At 41.0% G+C, this 24,275-nt stretch overlaps 1 protein-coding gene across 1 annotated transcript; it reads right to left on the reverse strand.

Annotated features, from left to right (window-relative positions):
- Positions 1-2,096: 2,096 nt before the first annotated feature.
- Positions 2,097-16,998, reverse strand: LOC119787411 (acyl-CoA Delta-4 desaturase-like). Its single transcript, XM_038291263.1, has 13 exons — positions 16,848-16,998; positions 16,409-16,701; positions 13,154-13,264; positions 12,850-13,047; positions 12,251-12,352; positions 12,053-12,178; positions 11,910-11,970; positions 11,755-11,831; positions 11,540-11,637; positions 11,316-11,412; positions 4,362-4,441; positions 2,646-2,771; positions 2,097-2,364 (listed from the first exon to the last, which is right to left on the reverse strand). The coding sequence occupies exons 2-13, from the start codon at positions 16,616-16,618 to the stop codon at positions 2,313-2,315; spliced, it is 1,338 nt and encodes a 445-aa protein (XP_038147191.1). The 5' UTR covers positions 16,619-16,701; positions 16,848-16,998; the 3' UTR covers positions 2,097-2,312.
- Between the last annotated feature and the right edge of the window lie 7,277 nt (positions 16,999-24,275).

Genomic DNA, 24,275 nt, shown 5'->3' on the forward strand with positions numbered 1-24,275 from the left:
GCGCCTCTGGCCCCCGAGGACGGGGCCGCCTTTTACAGCTGCTTTATGTATCTATGCTTCTTTTTCTATGTCTGCTTCTGTCTCCTTGAACCCCAGTGGGCCTCAGCAGATGGCCGCTCACACTGAGCCTGGTTCTGCTGGAGGTTTCTTCCTGTTCAAAGGGAGTTTTTCCTCTCCACTGTCGCTACAAGCATGCTTAGTGTGAGGGATTGCTGAAGAGTCAATGAGTCGATGCAATCAGCTGGTTTTCCTTAGATAGAAAACTTTGAACCAATCTGACTGGATGATCTGGTGAACTGGAAAGTGACCTGAGATGACATGATGTGAATTGGAGCTATAGAAATAAACTGAATAGAATTGAATCCTTCTGCACGCCGTCGCTGTTAGGAGTCCAGTTTATTATTGAGGGGAGCGTCCAGGGATTGGAAACTCTCCACAGTTTCTATGTCCCGCCCTGGATGTTCATGGGGGGGGTTCTTCTCCTGAAGTCGTTCATCTCTCTTATTTTCCAATGTCTTTTTTAAATGGTTATTGTTCACAGAGATAAAATCCCATCTGAAGAACTTCTGGAATATTTTCTGAAGTTACCTTACAACTCTTGGAGGACTGATGGGAAGGAAGCTCTCTAAGGATGATTTGATTCTGATCCTTGTTCATTGCCTTGTTATTGTGCATGATTGTGATTAAACACACTTTCCTTAAAGAGAGACAACCGCAAAAACATTCTCACCCGGTGTGGACAACAAAAAGAGTTTATGACAGCGCTTATCTTTTATTGTGGAAAAAAACAGGATTTCCTCATCACTAAACTTTTCAGAGAAAAAGTATCAGTTGAAGGGAAACCTTTAGCTCCCTACAGATCGCCCTACAGTGCAAGCCGACCAGCAGCGCCATGTTGCCATGACCCAGATGACTGTGGATTTAATACAGAGAGGAGGTGGAGCAGCTGGTGGAGCAGAGATAACAGCCTGATCCTGAAGGTGGAGAAGACCAAGGAGATGATGGTGGACTTCAGGAAGAAGCGGCCTAACCACGCTCCACTGCTCATCAACAGCTCAGCTGTAGAGGTGGTCATTCATCACAGACACCCTCACCTGGACTGGAAACACCACCTCACTGGTCCAAAGGGCCCAGAAGCGCTTGGACTTCCTGCCCCCCCCATCCTCCCCACCTTCTCCAGAAGCACCATAGAGAGCGTTCTGAGCAGCTGTCTCACTGTGTGGTGTGGAGGCTGCAGCGCCTCAGACTGGAAGAAGGTGAGAACAGCAGAGAGGATCATGGGGGCTCCTCTTCCCTCCATATCTCTCCTATCCTGGCTTCTCTTCATTGGCTTCCTGTTAAATCCAGAATAGAATTTAAAATCCTCCTTCTCACATATAAAGCCTTAAATGGCCAAGCTCCATCTGATATCAGAGATCTGATTGTTCCTGATGTTCCTAACAGAGCACTTCGCTCTCAATCTGCAGGTTTACTAGTGGTTCCTAGAATTTCTAAAAGTAGAATGGGAGGCAGATCTTTTAGTTCTCAGGCTCCTCTCCTGTGGAACCAACTACCAGTTTTAGTCCGTGAGGCAGACACCCTGTCTACTTTTAAGGCTAGGCTTAAAACTTTCCTTTTTGATAAAGCTTCTAGTTAGAGTGGCTCAGCTTATCCTGAGCTATCTCTATAGTTCTGCTGCTATAGGCTTAGACTGCTGGAGGACATAGGGACCCCTTTTTCATCATTCTGCTTCATTCTATCTCTATTCTCCCACTCTGCAGAATCTGTTAGTTCAATCTCTAACGTTCTGCTCTCTCTGCTTTTTCTCATAGTAGCTTCATCTGGTCTGTTCCTGTTTGGCTGTGACTCCATCCTGGAGAGAAATATCAGCTGTGCTGCTGCCATCAACACCTTTGTTTCTAGATGGATGAATCGTAAAATATATGTAATTTCAGAAAAATGACAATGAAACATTGAATGAAGGATCAACGGTTTAATGATTATTTGAAGACCAAATAAAGATGAAGGTCCGACAGAAGAAAATGAGAGAAAAAAGTTTGTATTTGATATAAATGTTTTTCAAGGTTTTAAGCATAGAAATCTCTTTTTTTATAAAGTTATTTCACAAGAATATAGAATCATTTACAGAATATTTCACCCAAAATATCAATGGAAATCAAAAAACTAATGACTGCCTTATGCTCTATAAATAAAAGAAAAACTAAGGTTTGAATTTTAACAGTAAGCAGAGGTAAACTGGATTTTAGTCAGGAGATAAAATCAGACTTGGCTGCAAAATGCAGAAAAATCTCAGTATTTTCAAACATCTTTCTTCATTTATGGAGATATGCATCCAGCCAGAGTTCCCCAGAAGATTTCAGTGAACTAAGAAACGGAAAAAAAGCAGAAAGAATGTGATTAATTTCACCATATTTTATATTTGAGCTTCATATTTCATGAGCTTCAACAGAATAAGAGGAAGGTGTCAAACTATTCTCCTAATGCTAATTTTATAAACTATTTTATTTATTGTTTTTAGGATTTATTAATTGTATTTTATGATTGTATATATTTGTTCCTGTTGGCTGTTGAAAGTGCATTATGGTACTTTATCCATTTAAAACTTTTTATACACCTTTAGCTCATACTGATAGTGATTTTTTTACCTGACAACATCAGCCATTGCTCGCCACAATGTCTTCGTTTCATAAGGGACGCCATGCTTCTCACACAGGGCGCGGACGCGCTGGGCCACCAGGTGGTAGTTGTGGCGCGGCATCATGGGAAACAGACTGAAAAAAAAAACAATAAGGTGTCTCAGAACATGTTTGCCTCGTGCATCAATGTGTTTATTTTCAGGTTTAAATCTATAGAGGAGGATCTTTCATTTCTGGATCATCTCAATCAGTGGTACTCCTGACTGTCAATCATTCTAGTGATGTATTTACGTGCTCGTCTTGTTAGCTATTAGCCTGGGTGCCATTCCGAACTTGGTCCCGCCCACAACGTTTGAGGTCGGGAAGTTCGGTCTGGCATTGCTCAATATTAGCACGAGTATGATCTCCCAATATCTGGTCGGGCCAATCAAATTGTCAGGGCGGGCTTTATACGATGATGGACAGATGATCAACAGTAACGTAATCAACCACGTCACCAAAGCGCGCTTGGGTGACAACAACAATGGCTGCCGCTGGAGAGCTGAGGTGTTTAGATTCTGCTATTAGGTCTGTTCTAGAAGATATCGACAGCAAATTAATTTTAAAAGAGGAACAGAGAAACGCGATCAAGGCTCTTCTTCTTATTCTAGGCGTGAAACTGCACGCTTTGATTTTTGTTGACAACAACTATGCGTCGCTTAACATACGTCACGCACTCCGTTGCTCTTATTGGTTGTAGGTCTATCCAATTGAGAGCAGAGGCATTTTTTTCCCTGGTTCGTTCGAAACACGCCCCATAATCACAGCTCTATGGAGCAGCATCAGACTCATTCTGACTAGAATTGAGTAGGACTACGCCAGGCTAGTTAGCTATCTGTTTCTGCGCACTTTCAGGCGTATATCTGTGGTGAGCTACAGTTTCAGACGGTCTTTGAAATATGGCCGAAGGTCGGAAGAAAAAAAGTGTCTGCGAAGTGTTTGAGAAGAAGAGAAAGGCCTCAGAAAAGGCAGATATATCCCAGAATGCTTTGCATGGAGAGCTCTCCTCCCAAAGCATTATGGGATTTGCTGTCACAGCGACCCGCTGTCGCCACAGGCTGTTGCTACCCGACAGCGGTGACTAATAACAAAGATGGCACAGACACCTCGCGGTGGAGGAGGAGTTAGTGACCAACGGAGCAAAAAGCAGTGATCATCTGCCTGAACGGCCAGTTAACTGAGTTCACTATAAAGTTCACTTTAGAATCCCCGCTCTATAGTGATGGAGGGATTTAGGGGTTAAGGCGGACGGACACAGTTAGCTGCTATGAGCTATGAGAACAGCTACTTTTAAACAGAGCGTGTACGAAGAGGAATGGTCTGGTGCACGCTCTCGCACGGGTTTAATAGGCGTTTCCACTAGGAGCGGGTACAGGGCTGTGCATGGGCAATTTTTTCATAAAGTAGCGAGGCCGGGTCTTTTAAAAAACTTGTGAAAATCTTCCACTGCAGCTTTAATACATGGATTTTATTGACGGACTGATCTCCCACTTATTGATAATATGTTTAAGAACATTTTAATGAGAAACTCCCTGAAACCTCATGTCACCAAACACATTTCCCTTTATTACCAGTATTGTAAGTGAAATGCACAGCAATTATCCATTTAAAATAACAAACATATGTTGTCGATTAGCAGCTCTTTGTAACTCAGTTTCATGATTTTCCTTTGAACCTCAGACTTACTGGTGTTCGATTTGGAAGTTGAGGTGTCCGCTGAACCAGTCGTTGAACCAGGACTGCTCAATGTTGCACGTGGCTTGCAACTGAAAAAGATCATTTAAAAAATTCATCTAAATATTTGAACTCCTGCTTTGGTTCAGTACATCTGGAAAGCAGAAGCTGCAGAAGATTCAAACTGTTAACAGGAAGGAACAGTAAACCCACCGGCTTGAACTAAGACAAGCTTTAGTCTTTTTATGGGCTTTGATTACTGTGGATGATTGATGGATGATTGATGGATGATGGATGGATGATTGATGGATGATGGATGGATGATTGATGGATGGATGATTGATGGATGATGGATGGATGATTGATGGATGATGGATGGATGATGGATGGATGATTGATGGATGATGGATGGATGATTGATGGATGATTGATGGATGATGGATGGATGATTGATGGATGATTGATGGATGATGGATGGATGATTGATGGATGATGGATGGATGATGGATGGATGATTGATGGATGATGGATGGATGATGGATGGATGATGGATGGATGATTGATGGATGATGGATGGATGATGGATGGATGATGGATGGACGATTGATGGATGATGGATGGATGATGGATGGATGATGGATGGATGATGGATGGATGATTGATGGATGATGGATGGATGATGGATGGACGATTGATGGATGATGGATGGATGATGGATGGATGATGGATGGATGATTGATGGATGATTGATGGATGATTGATGGATGATTGATGGATGATGGATGGATGATGGATGGATGATGGATGGATGATTGATGGATGATGGATGGATGATGGATGGATGATGGATGGATGATGGATGGATGATGGATGATTGATGGATGATGGATGGATGATGGATGGATGATGGATGGATGATGGATGGATGATTGATGGATGATTGATGGATGATTGATGGATGATGGATGGATGATTGATGGATGATGGATGGATGATGGATGGATGATTGATGGATGATGGATGGATGATGGATGGATGGATGATTGATGGATGATGGATGGATGATTGATGGATGATGGATGGATGATTGATGGATGATGGATGGATGATTGATGGATGATTGATGGATGATGGATGGATGATGGATGGATGATGGATGGATGATTGATGGATGATGGATGGATGATGGATGGATGATGGATGGATGATTGATGGATGATTGATGGATGATGGATGGATGATTGATGGATGATGGATGGATGATTGATGGATGATGGATGGATGATTGATGGATGATGGATGGATGATGGATGGATGATGGATGGATGATTGATGGATGATGGATGGATGATGGATGGATGATGGATGGATGATGGATGGATGATGGATGGATGATGGATGGATGATTGATGGATGATTGATGGATGATGGATGGATGATGGATGGATGATGGATGGATGATGGATGGATGATTGATGGATGATTGATGGATGATTGATGGATGATGGATGGATGATGGATGGATGATGGATGGATGATTGATGGATGATGGATGGATGATGGATGGATGATGGATGGATGATGGATGGATGATGGATGGATGATGGATGGATGATTGATGGATGATGATGGATGGATGGATGATTGATGGATGATGGATGGATGATGGATGGATGATTGATGGATGATGGATGGATGATGGATGGATGATTGATGGAGGACCAAGTATGTTGGGTTTTTAATGTAATCCTAAACTTTGCAAAGACAGAATATGAAGCAGAGAAGAAGAAACCCTTGGAAGGAATTAGTGAGAGCTTTACAATCCCACATATCTACACCTTATCAACAGTTTCCTTTCTTAATCTGATGAGATTAGGTTTATTACCTGCTGCTAAGATGACTCTGAATACACACACGCACTTTAACAGAAGAAAAACATAGAGTCCCAACTGAGGCCCTCTGAGATTTACATCATAAAATCTAATGTATTTATTCAAATATCCAAAGAACTGAATCCCAGTTTTCCAATCATATTTAAGACTGAAGATGCATGAAAACCCAGCAGATGTTTGTGAAGGACAGGTTGCTCTCTTGACCTCAGTGAGTTCCAGTGTGGGGCTATGATGGACGCTACTGTGGAGAAAAGGGCCTAATTAAGGGCTAAACTCAGGGTCAGTCTGTCTGTCCAAGAAAACCTCTAAAACATTTCTGTCAGCGAAGGTGTTTATTCCTTTCATCCTGCAGATTTAACTCCATATCCAATCAGAGAAGAAAGCAACACACACACACATCCACTCTTCCTCCTGTGGGTGGGGGGTGCACCGCTTCTAACAGGGATGCCCCCCTACCCAGCTCATCTGTCACCTGAATAAATATCCAAAAATATCACTAGACGCCATATTGGAAAGATTCAGCTGTAAAATATCCTTTATATAAATTTTTAATTCAGAAATATTATTTAAAATAAATTGGGATCAACAGCAACTCAGCTGGAAGAGAAACACCTGAAGGTTCAAAGGTCGTCCAGAGGTGTAAAGCAGGCGGCCACTGGACTCTAATGGAGACTGGTTTATTGTTTCAACCACAATCAGAGAGCTAGTGGGGATTCAACATTAGAGCGATACTAGGCAGTTCCTGGGGGCCCCATGGTCCTGGGGGCCCCATAAAACTCTGTTATCATGTATGGTTAATACAACTATTCCTTATTTCTGCTCATTAATTATGTTTTTGATAAAAATCCTTTGGCTAAAATGCCATCAGAACGCTGATAATATTAAGTGTGTCTCAGCCCCCCCCCCCCTCAGTGTCCACCATATTGGATCAGTCCATTTGCTGCACATGTTCAGAAAGGTCCAAACAGACAGCAGCAAACCATTTGAAAACAAACCATGCAAAGAGCAGTGTTGCCAACTTAGCGCTTTAGTCGCTATATTTAGCCACTTTTCAGACCCCTCTAGCACTTTGATTTCTAAAAAGCTCCTAGCGCCAAATCTAGAGACCTTTTTCTGCTACTGGAGACTTTGGAGACAACATCTAAAAGCAGCGAACTCTGCTCTCCAGAGCGAGTAGATTGGTAACCCCGCCTCCTGCTCTCCTCTATCTTGTCTGCTGTCATGATTCATGCAGCTATTATTTCATCCAAATGAAAAATGGAGAACAGATAAGCAGATCATGGCTTGTCTACAGTGAAAAGAAGGACTGGGTTATTTACTTTGGCCTTTTTGGAAACACAGGAAGGAGCAATCAGCTAAGTGAGCTTAGTGCTTGGAAAAAATCTTTCATTCCTTTAGAGACAGCATGAAAAGTCAGCTGAGTACAAAACATAGAGAGGAAAACAAGAAGAAAAGGGACAAGAAGAGAGGGACACAACCTAGAACAGATAATGGATGTCTATTCTATTTACATTTCTCTATCTGGAGAATGGGGCTGTTTGATGTCCTCTCCATTCAGGGGGCCCCTGCTTGTCTTTGCCTAGGGCCCCACATTTCCTAAATCCGCCCCTGAGTGACAGCACTAGTGATGCCCATCATATCCAGTCTATTAGTAATCAATCCGTCCAATGATCATTCCTATTGATCCCTCAAACATGTTCCTCTTATAATGTGTTTTAATCTTAAGTCCAAAAAGGACAAAAACGTAGGAAATTAATTATATTGTAGTTAAATCTGTTATTTTTACATAATGTTAAATACTGCAATGTTATATTTCCCTAGAGACGATTCAGACGTATTTTTGTTTTCTTTGAGAGTTAAAGGTATACTATGCAACCGGTGTTGATTTTCCAGCGAGGCTCCCCCCAGAGGGCGAAAGTAAAAGTGCACTGTCGTAAATATGCACAGCTGTTCTCCTGGTTTCTCCGTCAAGCCAGGCGCGGTTGTTTTGAGCTTAGCAGACAGGCGAACGCAACGAATGACTAATGCTGCGTTCACACCGGACGCAGCTGGCGCGACAGAAGCAGCGAGTTTACATGCAAAGTCAATGGTTGACGCGCGTCAAGGCGCAGCAAAGGAGCAGCAGGCCCAGCGCGTCTGAGCAGCTGAAGCAGGGAGAGAGACACAGCGCTGATGATCAGAGGCTATGATCACTCCTCTTAAACAGTTTATTGACGCCTAAATTAACTTAAAATGCAGAAATCTGCCGGCAGAATATGCAGTTTGGATTATTTAGATGAAAAACACCTACCAGCCGCCGCGGTGAACCGCGAGGAGGCGACCTGGCCAGAGGCTGCTGATGAAGGGGTTCCTTCTGTCGGCGCCCCGCTGCTATGTGGGGGTCTGAGCGGCTCCGACAGAAAAAATATTGAAGGCAGGATAATAATCTGAATGAACTGACGGCACTGATTACGTTTTCAGGTGGATTTTCTCATTTAAACACATATTAAAACTACTTTATTCCAAATGATCACAGCAAATATAGCTGCAAGGCAGAGAAAGGATAGTGAAGCTCCGCCCAACGCGCGTCAGACACACTTTTGCACCGCGGAGCCAGAGCAGCAAAGCTGCTTCAGCCGTGCGTCAGAACTAAACTGGTTCAAGCAGCAAAAATGAAGCAGCAGACACGATTTTGCTGCTTTTGCTGCGTGAACGTAGCATAACTGCACAAAGATCGCCACTGTGCTAGCAACGAGCATGCTTTTAACTGGGGGGTGTAGCAGTTCTCGCCGTAAAGCAAGACTGACTCTCACGAGACTTCTGAGCCTGTGGGTGCGGGTCGGTGCTCCTGCAGTTGCAAGTGAAGTATTTCCCCCACAGACCACCAGGGCGGCCGAGAATACCTTTGTTCAACCTGAAATCTTGAGAAAGTAGTTGCCAAACAAGTTTGCGATCACTTCCACCATAATGAACTTTTTGAAGAGTTTCAGTCTGGCTTTAGAGCTCATCATAGCACTGAAACAGCTCTGGTGAAAGTCACTAATGATATTCTCATGGCCTCAGATAATGGACTTGTATCTGTGCTCGTCCTGTTGGATCTTAGTGCTGCATTTGATACAGTTGACCATAATATTCTTTTAGAAAGACTTGAATATTTTGTTGGAATTAAAGGAACAGCACTAGACTGGTTTAAATCTTATCTATCTGATCGAATTCAGTTTGTTCATGTTAATGATAGATCTTCAACACGCTCAAAGGTTACCTGTGGAGTACCACAGGGATCAGTGCTAGGACCAATTCTCTTTACTTTATACATGCTCCCAATTGGTAGAATTATTAGACAGCATGGGATTAATTTCCACTGTTATGCTGATGATACCCAGCTATATCTGTCTATAATCCAGATGAAGCTAACCCATTACATAGATTACAGGCATGTCTGAAGACATAAAAACCTGGATGACTCTTAACTTTCTGCTTCTGAATGAAGACAAAACAGAAGTTATAGTCTTTGGACCAGAGTCTCTGAAAAAGAAGCTGATTAGCCAGTCACTTCATTTGGATGGGATTAAACTGATTTCAGATAATAAAGTAAAAAATCTTGGTGTTATTTTTGATCAGGACCTGTCATTTAAATCCCATATCAAAGAGGTTTCTAGAATTTCCTTCTTTCATCTGGGGAACATTGCAAAAATTAGAAATCTCCTGTCCAAGGGTGATGCTGAGAAACTAGTCCATGCATTTGTTACTTCAAGGCTGGACTATTGTAATTCTTTACTATCAGGAAGTCCACAAACTGTAGTTAAAAGCCTTCAGCTGATCCAAAATGCTGCAGCCAGGGTTCTGATGAAAATGAAAAAGAGAGATCATATCTCTCCTATCCTGGCTTCTCTTCATTGGCTTCCTGTTAAATCAAGAATAGAATTTAAAATCCTCCTTCTCACATATAAAGCCTTAAATGGCCAAGCACCATCTTATATCAGAGATCTGATTGTTCCTTATGTTCCTAACAGAGCACTTCGCTCTCAATCTGCAGGTTTACTAGTGGTTCCTAGAATTTCTAAAAGTAGAATGGGAGGCAGATCTTTTAGTTCTCAGGCTCCTCTCCTGTGGAACCAACTACCAGTTTTAGTCCGTGAGGCAGACACCCTGTCTAGTTTTAAGGCTAGGCTTAAAACTTTCCTTTTTGATAAAGCTTATAGTTAGAGTGGCTCAGGTTATCCTGAGCTATCTCTATAGTTATGCTGCTATAGGCTTAGACTTTTGGAGGACATAGGGACCCCTTTTTCATCATTCTGCTTCATTCTCTCTCTGTTCTCCTATTCTGCAGAATCTGTTAGTTCAATCTCTAACCTTCTGCTCTCTCTGCTTTTCCTCAGAGTAGCTTTGCCTCGTCTGTTCCTGTTTGGCTGTGACGTCATCCTGGAAAAAAACATCAGCTGTGCTGCTTCTATCAACACCCTTGTTAATAGATGTTGGAGATCGGCCTGTTTTCCAGTGTGGTCCTGTTTCTCTGACCGTGACTGAGTGGATGTGCTCTCTTCGTCCTCTGGCATGGGAGCTGCCTTGGAGCTCGTCTGCCTGGCTGTGTGTTTCCTGGACGGGGCCGCCTTTTACAGCTGCTTTTTGTATCTCTGCTTCTGTCTCCTTGAACCCCAGTCGGCCTCGGCAGATGGCCGCTCACACTGAGCCTGGTTCTGCTGGAGGTTTCTTCCTGTTAAAAGGGAGTTTTTCCTCTCCACTGTCGCTACAAGCATGCTTAGTGTGGGGGATTGTATTTGAGTCAATGAGTCAATGCAATCAACTGGTTTTCCTTAGATAGAAAACTTTGTATCAATTTGACTGTATGATCTGGTTGAACTGTAAAGTGCCTTGAGATGACATGTGTTGTGAATTTGGCGCTATATAAATAAACTGAATTGAATTGAATTGAAATGACTCATTTAATCATCCAAAACGTTATGGAACACATTAATTAACTGAAAAATGTTGCATAGTGTGCCTTTAAACAAATTCTTTATAAATGAAGAAAAATAGTGTAGATAAGCAACATCAGCAGAATGAGTAATGTTTAGTTTTTTAATAAAGCAGATACCTGCATAGTTAGCCAGTCTTGATTCTTCTCATATTCAATCTCCATCGGTATGTGGTTCATCTGAGTTACCCACACAAACCAGTGACTCTCTAAAAACCTACAAGATAGTCAAACAGGGTGTGAGGTCATGTGGCTAAAAAATAAAATTAAGCTATGATAGTTTTAACTTATTAGCTGAAAAAAAAAAACATTTAAATGTATTTAAGTCTCTTCAAAATACTGACCTGACAAACGTCATGAGAGCCAATGAGCCGAGGAAGCCATACAGGGGGGTGTAACAGCAGAAGTACCGAAAGTAGTAGGACAAGGACCAAGCCAGATCCTTGGAAAGGACAGAAAACTTTTCATTCACCTGTAATGTTTTTAACGTGGCTTTAAGCTTTAAATGAAGATATAAAGTCTAAACCCAACGTGCGGCGCATGGCGTGCGGCAGCTTACCACCCAATCACGGCGAGTTATCATGGTGTTCATTATCTGCATGTGGAAATAAACCGGGATGAGCAGCGGAGGTCCCACTGCAAAATAAATACTCATTATTTCTAGAAGCTGTTATCAGTTTTTAATGAAGTTTTCATTTTTACTGACAATCATACCGAGAAAGAAGTATTTGTGCTGGTGATTGTAGGGCATGTGTTTGATCTTTTTGACGCCGTACTGCAGCAGAGCGAAGGACAAAGGTGTGTCAGCGTCTTTATAAAAGCTTGATTTACAAACATATTTTCTTTCCACTACTTGCCTCCACCGGTTGAGTTTTTCCAAGCACGAAGACATCCAACATGTTGACATCAGGATCTTTCTTGAAGATGTTGGGTTTGGCGTGATGCTGGAAATGTCGATGGTTCCACCAGTTGGCTGAAGCTCCCTGTTAAAACCTTCAACTTTCAGTATATTTGTAGAGTTTTTCAAATTAAAGAGTTAAATCCAGGAAGGCTACCTTCAAATGTCCAATGACAAACTTATGAACCAGGTGATTCCATTTGGACTTCTTAAAGACCGAAAGGTGCCCAAAGTCATGCTGCAGCCATCCAGCCTGCGCCTGCACGCAATTAGATTAGATTAGATTAGATTAGATTAGATGAGCTTAATTGATCTCACAGCGGAGAAATTCCCTCGTCACATATTGGCATAGAAGTTACAGAAGGTGCAAACAGGGAGGAAAAAGGTGCATTAAGAATAAACAATATATATACAGTATATTTAGATAAATAGGATTAAGGTGCAAGTGTACATGTATCGCATACAATAAAAAACAAAATGAAAATAAGAAATAGAAATGTCCAATCCGGATGGCTTATATACAGGGGGAGAGATATTGCACATTCAGCATATTGCACAGGATATTGCACAGTGAATAAATAAAGAACTATAATGTAGCTGCACAGTGGTTTTTACAGGAGTTATTTTGGTTATAGTGCATTATTATAGAGTCTGGTGGCAGCAGGAATGAATGACCTGCAGTAGCGCTCCTTTTTACAGCGCTCCATTATCATGTTTCTCTACACCTGAACACCAACGATCCTCCTTTTTAACTACCTGAGATGTTGCCAGCATCACAGCACAGAGGGATGTTATGGTCCAACTCGTCCCCCAGTAGGAGACCATGATCCAGGCCAGCGCCTCCAGCAGCAGGATGTGACCCAGATGGAGGCAGAAGAATAACGGCTTAGTGTGAAAAAGACCTTCTTCCTCCACCTTTGACCGTAAAGATTCAAAATCCTTAATGATTAATGCCTGGAAGCAGAAACCGATAGACTGGTTTGGAAATGTATTAAAATATAAACCTGTCGCCATAAAGCTTTTTAAAAACCTCCTTTTAGGATCAGATGTAGAGACGCACATCTTTTTTCCCGTCCTGGCTGGGCTCTGATGCTGCGAGCTCTCCCACCAACAGAGGCTTCAGAAACTTCTGCACAAACTTCAGATCTGGATGGAAAGCAGTGAAGGCCTCCTGGGAAGCAGGTGACATCATCAGGAAATCAAGAAAAGATCAAGAAAAGAATAAATAAGCGTTACAGAAAATCCTTCCCCTCCGCAGCTTCCAACACCTGCTTAAAAATCAGCTATGAGTGACTGAAACATTTCATTTCTTTTAGGATTAATTAAGTATTTTTGTTCTGAATTGAACAAATTTCACACAATTATCCTTCAGATAAGATAAAAATTGCAGACAACAAAGAAAATAAAAATATTTGTTCATATTTATATGATCACTGAGGATTTTTCGTAGAATAAGCCATAAAACAATTAAACTATTTCTGTTCTTATAGGGTAGAATATGAAAGGATGAGAAATAATTAATCTTTTAACTGAGTCATATTTTCTTGTAGATTAGAATTTTAAAGGATGGATTTTTAAGGAGATAATCTGAAAAAAACAGTTAATTAATAAACAATCCAATATTTTTATTTGGTTGTTTTTACTGGAGGAAAGGTAATTGTTGGTCATAATTGGACTTGCTGTTATAAAAATAAAATTAAAGAAAAAAAGTTCTAATTCTGCTTTCTATGTATTTTTGGGTATGAAGACGTATGTGAAGGAAATTAATGAATCTAAAATATATTTATTAAAGATGTTTGGTTGGAATAATACAGAAAGAATCGAGATCAGCTGGTTTATCAATAATGCAACTAGAGAAATATGTTATTAGGAGGTTTTCTTTAATAAAGAAAACTAAAGAACAAACTGTGACTTTTTATTCCACAGAAAACAAACTTTATCTGAAAGTAGTTGATTTATTTAACAGACACATTTATTTAGTGACTCGTTTATTGTGGAGATATCTCTGATCTCCATCATTTCTGAACATGAAGAGTGAAATCTTATTACCTGGAACCGCAATAAAGAGAATGAAAAATGAGGCGAAGCGATTGGAGATATCTGCCATGGCGGCGTGGGGTGATGGTGGGTTTATTACAGTTCACGCCAGCGTTCACGTGAAAACAGCGGACAAAGGTCAAACTTAGTTCACATCCATGCAGTGAACTATGATAACCTCCAAACTGTGGAGGAGATGTGGAACCGCTGCAGGAGTTCAGGTGAGTTACTGACGCATGAAGGGAATCAGACCTTAACTGCTTTATTCTGTTGGATCTTCATGCTTTTCCTCTGGATAAAGTCAGGAGGGTTTTCTGTCCAATCAGACGTCTAATCCTGCAATCTTTAAACCAGCAAAGCTTCTCATCAAAGGAGGAATTTAGTGATCTGGCAGAAAAAAATGACTTTTAATCCTTAAATCTTTCCCATTAAAACTTTTCAAAATGTCAACATCTAGTCTGTGCATCTTTCCTCATTCTCTAGTCCTTCCGACACAAAGTGGAAATTTTACTTTTATGTGAGGAGACGACTTTGGACCATTGAGCAACAGTCTGCAGCTGAAACAGGCCTGATATCTGTGGTTCAGTAGCAGCAGCCGCTCTCCACGATACGGCGGATCCGAAATCATTGACTCAAACTATTTTACACGCCTGCAGAATCTAAAACTTTAGGATCTTTTATTTGTGCTATTTCCTCATGCACCTTTTGAAACCACACTTTTTCCTTCCACTCAACTTTTCATGAATGTTTTCATTCAGCATTCAGAGAAAAGCTCCTTTATTGTAATCATTTTGTAGAACATTGCATGGTAATTATAAGACATTTATGCACAAAAAATATCTTTATCGGTATTATGTAATATTCCGATAATCTGATAAAGATATTTTTTGATTTTTTTTTTTAGCTCTAAGTCATCATCCTTTAAACATAGAGATAAATACCAGCTTTATTTCACGCTGTGTATAATAAATCTATATGATATCTGAGTTTCCCTTTTTGACATAACTGTCTGTACCAGAGATGTGCAACAACCAGATAAATTGTCATTAATTCACTATTAATTATGAATTTATTTAAATAAACCTTTTAATGTCGCTTTGTTTAAAGTTAGAACATATTTTTGGTGCTTTAATCACGAACAATTTACACAAAGCGAATCTACAGTTATATAAGCTGCACTGATTGCTTTAAAAAGCATTTTATCTTCAACTTTAACTCATGTACAAATAAAACTAATTTTCATAAATTAAAGGGGTAAATAATTTAAATAAATGCCCTTTGTTTGGTAAAAATGCTGTAAATGTTTAAATTCTGGTCTACTTTACTGGTGTAACATGAAGCCAGAGCAGGTTTTGGTTACAGAGCTGCTAAAAAGTTTATCTGAGGTCAACCTGACCTCAGATAAAAAGAAATGACATATTACACCATCTCATTATTTATTTATAAACAAAGGCGAGCTGCAAACGCTGCGTGGGAAGACGGAGACACCGATGCTCTAAAAGGGAAGCATGAAGGATTTCTTTCTTTTTTTCCAAAAGTTTGTTCATTAAAACTCAAAGGTATTTTCAACAACATATGTGGGAACGGCGAGCATTAATAGGAAAACATCCGACACATCCCTGACAGTCAAAGATCACTTTGCAAACGCACAAAAATAATTAAATAAAGAAGCTTCTTTTAAAACTGAAAAATAATTTGCAGGAAAAAAAAGACTATTAGAGAAGAAGTTAGTGAGAAAAGTTTGTTTAGAAGTTTTTTTTGTTTGTTTTATCTAAAAAGACAAAAGTATTTTAGGTGAAAAAAACTAAACAAAAAACAACCAAACATTTTCTTTGGAAAGATAAATCTCAAACTGAGACACTGAGTCATAAAAAGTAGGATCAGATTCTATGAAAACGACACAAAGCCAATCAGCGGGAATAACATTAGATAAAGAAAATCATGGAGGCTTTCTGGTTTGGGTTTATCGTCGCAGCCATAAGGTCTGCAGCTGCTCAGCTGACTGAACACTTTTCAGTGAAAACACAACATCTCAGAGTCGCTTTCAAGGAAATCTGTTCAACGGCTAAAAGTTGGCAGATTTCAAGCCATGCTTGGTGATTTTACTCCGAAGCAAAATGAGTCAGAAAGTCAGGATCTACACTGTAAAAATAGAATGTCAGAGAGATGATGACGCCTTCATCTCATCTCCATAAATCTAAAAGTGTCAGGAACTTTAGAAAAATCCCTTTTCCATGATTTTTTCATAGTAAGGATGATTATCAAACAGCTCTATTACCGTAGCATCCTCTCCTGCATAGTGGCCGATGACCCGAGAGCCTCCTGGATGCCTTCTGGCCCACTGGCTGATGTTATAAACCTTCCTGTTAACCACCAGCCACTGGTCGTTCCTGCTGCGGTGCTTCTGCACCTCCTCCCAGGTGTAAACACCTGCAGCCTTCCCGCTGCCTGGCTCTGCAGGCTCAGTCTGCTGTCCTCCTCCTCCCATCCTCCCTGCTGCTGCTGCCTGGATTCACCTGAAGCTTTCAGAGGACCAGCCTCTCAGTTTCACACCTGGACGGGATGCTGGTCCTGGGAAAGCATCAAACAACAGAGTTCAATCTTAACTGAAGCCATTAACAAACTTTCAACATTAATCAAACTGTAGAATGATTCTAGTATGATCCTTTTCTTTATAGTTGAACTGATCGTGCAACATAGAGACAGCAGAAACTTACAGAGTCTTAATTTCAGATGTGGATGAAGCAATCTCTCTGGGCTTTGCTTTGGAAATGGTTAGCTCCAGCTCAGCACTGATCCATTTCTACCAGCAGCATCATAAAACTCATCCTGCAGCTTTCTCTCCTCATAGGCTGCGCTCATCGTCTCATCCAGCCCCCCCTGCTGCACGAACTTCGAGCGAATCATTCGAGTCTTTCTGGCCAATGGGTGCACAGCGCCGCGCCGCGCCGCGCCGCGCCGCGCGCACCGGTAGCGGCGCTGCTGGATGCAGCTGAGAGAGCTGCTCCTCTGGATAATAGCGGCTACGCTGCGTGATCGGGAAGAAAGTTCATCTGCTGCGTGGCTCTCACTCACGCACCAGCTCTGAAGATGCGGACAGATTCTCAGAAAGCCATAAACTGATCCTGATGTCTGGATGTTAGAGACAGAAGTTTCTCCAGAGAGTCAAGAAAACCGACAGATAAGAGCTAAATGGAGACATTAATAAATTGGTTTTGTTGGGTTTTTTTCTCCTGCATTTAACTTTCAATTAACCCTTTATTGACACTCAGTGAAATACTTTGAAAATCCAAAAATCAAGCCAATAGTGCAACAATGTAACTCTAATGAAAGCTGGTGGGGGTGCACTCAGGGTGGGGGGTGCTCTCAGGGTGGGGGGTGCTCTCAGGGTGGGGGGTGATGGACCTACAGTTACAAATGCTTTCATTATGTTTTTGTTTTTTTCCATAAATGAGCTCAAAAATCTATTTATTGAACACTTTCCTGTTGTTGAAAACAAAAAAGACCAAAATACACTGATATTTATATTTATAGATATTAGAGAGATACCTTTTAGTGCATTATATATATATATATATATATATATATATATATATATATATATAGAGAGAGAGAGAGAGAGAGAGAGAGAGAGAGAGAGAGAGAGAGAGAGAGAGAGAGAGATGGCAAAAGTACTCACTTTCCATACTTGAGTAAAAGTACAAATACTTGTGTTAAAAATACTCTGGTAAAAGCAGGCGCGCTGGAAGCTGTTTCAAGCGAGGGGGGCTGATGGCTGGGTTGGAAAACACGTGACGTCATTATGTTGAGGGCTGTGGCTGACGTTTTTAACATAATATTGTAGGCCTACATTTGTCGCCAAAAACTGCCATTTAAAATGCATCGGAACAAAGCATGAACATTTTAAACTTTATTTCTTCTCTTTTAATCATTGAAAACAAACAACAGGTCGCAATCAACAGGATCAGGAATACTTGAATGAAACATGGCCTAAATATAGCCTAAACTGAGCATTGAACGTCTTGAAAGTCCATTCGACTATGGATATGGGGAATGATTTCATATCTTAAACAAAAAACACACACACAAAAAAAATTAACTAATTTCATATTTTATCACTAAATAGCTTAATACAGACATAAAATTTAGTGATATGCAGCCTTATTCTAGCGTAGACTTCTTCAGCCACAGGACTAAGATGAATAGGCACATAAATAACGCTAAATGCGGCAGTATAGGGGAATTAAAACCATTTCTTACCTCGAAATAGTCAGAAATACGTTTCTGCTGCCTATTGCTAGCCATGCCTGAACGAATGTGAGGTGGCGGAAGCACTTCCGGGGGAGTAGCCTAGTTTTTTATGAAATATTAAAATAATGAATCATTAGTTTATATCTTATACGCAGCCCATCATTTTAATCCCATATCAAACACAGTCCTTTAAAAAATAAATACATAAATAATTTCATGTTTTTAAGTACAATATTATGTTACTCCACAGCCCCCCACCATGGGGGGCTGATGCTATGACGAGGGAGGCTGCAGCCCCCGCAGCACCCCCCTTCCCGTGCAACTGGGTAAAAGTGGAAGTACTGATTAAACTTCTTTACTCAAGTAAAAGTAACAAAGTACAGGCTTGTAAATTTACTTAAAGTATCAAAGTAAAAGTAGAAACCACTTTTTTCATGCCGTTGCCTCCATTTTAAATGGATGTCTGCCAATAGGACTAGATCTCCGTTGTGTTCATTTTCAATCATCTCGTCGTCCATGCTACTATGCTAACGCCACCGCCACCAAGCTGCAAGGATTTGCCGCCAATGAATACCGCCGAATCTGTCGATTAATCTTGTAGTGCTGCGTCAAATGCAACGTAGATTCCCATCCAATTAGATTGAATTTGGTATTGATGACGTGAAAAATAATAACGGTAACTCCATTGAAACGATTCAAAACTAAAGTAACGAGCCAATTTTTTAAAATGTAAGGAGTAGAAAGTACAGATATTTGTGTAAAAATGTAAGGAGTAGAAGTAAAAAGTCGCCATAAAAATAAGTAGTAAAGTAAAGTAAAAATATCAGAAAAATCTACTTGAGTACAGCAATTAAGTATTTGTACTTCGTTACTTCCCATCTCTGTATATATAAATATATCAGAATCAGAATAGGGTAGAGCAGTAACACATACCGTAAATCCTCTAATATAGGACGGGGCCTTTATTTCACTCAGGTGCATCTTGGTCCAGGTCATTATTGGAAGGAGGCCAGAATTAGAGCCTCTCTTTCTATTTAATGAAAACAGACGACCAGTGGAATTAATAAAAAACAGATTCTGTGTCTCTTTCAACCTATAAACTACTTGGTCCATTTATTGAAGAAGTACAGTTACCATAGCGATATACAGAACATTAGTTAGACATCTTTCAGGAGCTGCAATTTTTCTGCACGTCAATACGGAAAAAAAAGACACAGAACGGCCAAATCTTGGCCAAACTGACTTTCGAAACAAAGTTAAAAAAAAAAATAATAATGGAACATCATTACAGACCTGCTCACGATTATTGGCACCCCTTCATGTTTGGCATTGTTCAGTGAATATCTTCAGAAATAAATGGAAATGTTCAAAAGTTATATCAGCAACATCTTTCAATCTAAGGTCCAAAACAATTTAACAAAGACAGTTACCATTTCAACACAAATATTTTAATTCCAAAGGACAAAACAGAAAACCAGCATGAGCACTAATATTGACTCCCCTGCCTAATATTTGGCAGCAATGACAGCCTCCAAACCATCGGCGTCGCCAGACCCCATTTACTGGGGCACGTGCCCCAGTATAAATGAGCTGTGCCCCAGTATAAATCTCATGAATATTTGCAACAGTATTACATTTTTTTAATGCATCAATTTAGATGATTCCAACGGGAGGAGACGTATATTTCTACTCAAATGCGCAGCAAGTGTGTTGGTAACTCCAAATTGAGGATGAATTAGCGCCCCCACGTCAGCGCATGTCACTGCATGAACTGCAGGTAAATTAACACGCTGCTCTCAGCTGTTTTGGATGGGACACTGTGCGGCCACGACGCATTTTTAGTTCTGGTAACGTTTCTTACCTGTCAGTTTTATTATTTTCCCAGTGAAACCACATGATTTATTTATAGGCTACTAACTGGAAATGACTGCATTGGTTTGTAGATGGATATCAGGAAATTCCTCACACGAAGCAGAGACAGGGAAGCAGTAAAACAAGATGAGAGAGGGAGGTAAGAGCCCGAGATGAATTAGTGATTTAAGCTAAGCAGTTACATTAGGGACGTTATAAGCAATATGATAGATATTTACATAATTATAGATTTACGTTTTTTAATGTTTACTGTAGAGAATGAGAATGAAGGTGCTGGATGGTCCTACACAAGTGAAGTTGTCCCACCATCCCCAGGACAAATTTGGAGTAAAACAAACGTTCATTTAATTCAAAATGGTTTGAAAGCTTTTCCTGGTTAAAAAAGAAAGCCTTGTCATCAAGGATATGCAGTGTGTTTTCCACTTGCTCGATAACACCATGTTCCCCACACTAACGCAGATCATCCAGATCTCCATCACCATCCCAGTCTACAGCTGGAGGTGTGAAAGGTCATTCAGTGTGTTGAGAAGGATCCACACTTGGCTGAGGAGCACAATGGGACAAGACAGGCTCCATCATCTTGCTATTTTATCAGTTGAAAAGGAAGAACTTTCTAAGCTGAGTCACAAGTGATTGACCGCTTTGCAAAAATGATAAATAGGAGGTACACTTTAATGCTCAAAAAATAAAAGTAAACTTAGCTCAGGATGAGTTAAACTTTCCCCCGAACTAAAACTCTAAAACCTAGGAATTAATGATTACGTCAGAATGTGTATAAGGAAACTTTTTATTTGTCAAAGTTGTTGATGTCTTATTTTTTATAGCTGCAATGTTGAAAATGTTCATGTTTGTTAAAACAAATATTCTCTTATACTCATTAATATCTCAAATGGTAATTTTGGTAGGAATGTATCAGGGTTGGGCAGTGTGCTTGTCTGTATTTGTGTATGGAAGGAGGGGCATATGCACTAGGGGGCCAGTGCCCCAGTAAAGCTTTGTGCCTAGCAACGCCCCTGCTCCAAACCTTTCTTATATTCATCTAGAAGCTTCTTGCACTTCTCGGGTGGAATTTTCTCCCACTCTTCTTTTGTAATGTGCTCAAGTGTCATGATCTGGCCCTTAATTAGTCATTCCTTTCACCTGTCGTTTTCCCTCCCTGCCTCAATTATCATTTATTCCTCTCACCTGTTTCCTCTGGTTTATATTCAGTTCAGCCTGAGCATTCAGGGCCAGATCATTACTTGTCTTTCTGTCAGTCTTTCTGTTCAGTTTGATTTCATGGTTCATGTCCTGGATCCTAGCAGCCAGTGGAAAGAGGGTTTTGTGTTTGTCTCGTCTCCTGATCGTCCACTGTTCCTCCCCTGTGGAGTCCTCTGGGTTTTTGGCTCATTATGTGGGGAGGTTCAGTTTTTATCCAGTAAGCCTGGCTCCAGGGAGGAGACTAGTTTAAAGTCCTGCATCAAGTTCCGGTTCCACGTCCTGTCTCGGCTACCCTCTTCCACTGAGCCTGCCTGTCTGCACCTGATCCTGTCTGCTCCTGTGCGTGACCACCTGGTCATGCTTCTGGTCCCAGTCAGACTCTGAACCCTCCTGGGAGCCTGTGGATGCCTGGAAGTCTGGATCCTGCCACCTGTTTCTGTTCCTGCCTGATCTGGATCCTGTTCCTGTCTGTTCTGGATCCCTGACCAGGATCGGCTTCCAGCATGACCTCTGGGACTGCAGCACTGGGGACATTCTTGGTCTGGACTGTTAAGCCAGGTAAGTGGCCAACTCAGACAATCATCTTCTGTGAGATGATCGTGGTCACTTACCTGTTTCTCCTGCAGAGTGTCTCTGATCGGGTGGTGCCACGCCCCCCCCTCATGCAGCATCCCCGTGCAGCAGCTCCTAGGACTCCACGTTAGTTTTGTTTTGTTCATTTAATAAACGTTTTGAACTTGCCCACTGACTGTCTCCTTGAATACTGGGTCCATCTGTCCTCCGTTTCATGACATCAAGCTCTTATGCATTTGCAGGGTTCCTTTCTCCAATGGCAGATTTCAGCTCTACCCAAAGATTTTCAATTGGACTGAGATCAGAACTCATTGCTGGCCATTTTAAAACATTTCCACCATGCCTGTGTGCTTTTGAAAGTGTGCTTTGGGTCATTATCTTGCTGGAAGACCCAGGATCTTCTCCTCAAACCAAGTTTTCTTACACTGGGCAAACATTTCGCTCTAGAATTGCTTGATAATCTTCTGATTTCATGATGCCTGTGATACGGTCAAGGCCTCCAGTACCAGATGCTGCAAAGCAGCCCCACAGCATTATGCATCCTCCACCATGCTTGAATGTTTGTATGGTGTTCTTTTCTTTAAAGGCTTTATTGTGCCGTCTGTAAACATACTGCTGGTGTGAATTACCGAAAAGCTCCACTTTTGTTTCATCTGTCCATAAAATGTTGTCCCAGAAGGCTTGAGGTTTGTCCAGGTTCTCTTTTGCGAAGACCAGTCGTTCTTTATGTCTTTTCTTTAACAACGGGGTCTTCCTTGCCCTCTGCCCATAAAGCCCCATTTTGTTTAGTGTGCGGCGTATGGTACCTGCTGAAACAATCATGGCACACTGCTCCAGGTTGCTCTTTAGGTCTTTAGATGTTTGACATGGTGTTCTTTCCACCATTTGCACCAACCGTTGAAGACTTCTGTCATCAATTTTTCTCTTCCCCCCACGTCCAGGGAGGTTCTTGACAGTTCCATGCCTGGAAAACTTCTCAATAACATGACGTACCCTTGAAACACGAATACGAAGGTCTTTGGAGATGGTTTTATACCCTTTGGAGTTCTTGTGTTTACAAATAATAGCATTTCTGGTGTCCTCAGACAGCTGCTTTGTCTTTATCATTGTCACATGTGAAGATGGACTAACAGGTGCCTTTTAAAGCACAAACATGATCGATCATTGGTCAATTCATGTCACATGTGTGGAGGCAGTTCATCACAAGGGATCTTCATCTGTGATTTGCAGGTGAGCCGAATTTGGTTTTGATACTGATTTTTAGCAAGAGTGCCAATACCATTGACATGGTAAACATTAGATTTTTCTTTGTTTTCCTCACAATGATCTTTTTTAATGTTTATCATTTGCTGTTTTGCATCAAGCACATGCTATCAGCAGTAAAATGTTTTTTTTCACTTGATGAATTTCCTTCCTTCAGGAAATATTCCATTAGATGTAATTAAACTTTAGGGGTGCCAGTAATGGTGAGCAGGACTGTATAAGAGTCCGGCCAGTATTTACCTCCACCGTCAGCCAGACCGGCCATTATTAGAGACCCTAATGGAATACAGGCCAATATTAGAGGATTTACGGTATATAATTAGGGGGTTCCCGCTCCATTTTAACATCAGTTTGGGGGTCCTTAGACTGGAAAACATTGAAGACCCCTGCAGTAAACAATTCCTTTAGTTCAAAGCTTCTTACCCATTTATCAAGGAATAGGAACAGCAGGGAGCATGTTGCAGATTTAAAGCCTATGCAGCTCGCTTAACTACTTTTATCACAGACCTGCAAGTTTCATTTAAAGTTTTAGTGGAAGATTTTAGTACATTTTTGAAAAGACCCGCCCTCTCCACTTAAAAAAAAAAGCACATGCACAACCCTGTACCTGCTCCTGAGAAGGAAGGCTATTAGATGCGTGCGAGAGCGTGCACGAGTCCCTTTCTCCTTGTGCTCGCTCTGTTTGCATCGCTCAAAAAGCTCACTCTCCAAAAGAAGATTTGCAATTGGGTGAAAAATTGGGTGAAAATGGGGACAAGCATGTCCGATGGCCTTATGTAAACATATCACAAGAATGATTGACAGCTAGGAGGACCACTTATTGAGATGATCCACCTGGAGATAACAGATCATCCTTTATACTTTAGACCCAAGGCTGGACAGCTGGTAGGCTTCTAAATGAAAACTTTTCTGTTTCATCTTGCATTTAAAATGTGAAAAAGGCAATAAAACTTCAATAAGTATAATTATATGTTTAGAAATTCAAC

The sequence above is a fragment of the Cyprinodon tularosa genome, unplaced genomic scaffold, assembly GCF_016077235.1.
Source record: "Cyprinodon tularosa strain WSP-4 unplaced genomic scaffold, ASM1607723v1 ctg298, whole genome shotgun sequence".
NCBI classification, from domain to species: domain Eukaryota; kingdom Metazoa; phylum Chordata; class Actinopteri; order Cyprinodontiformes; family Cyprinodontidae; genus Cyprinodon; species Cyprinodon tularosa.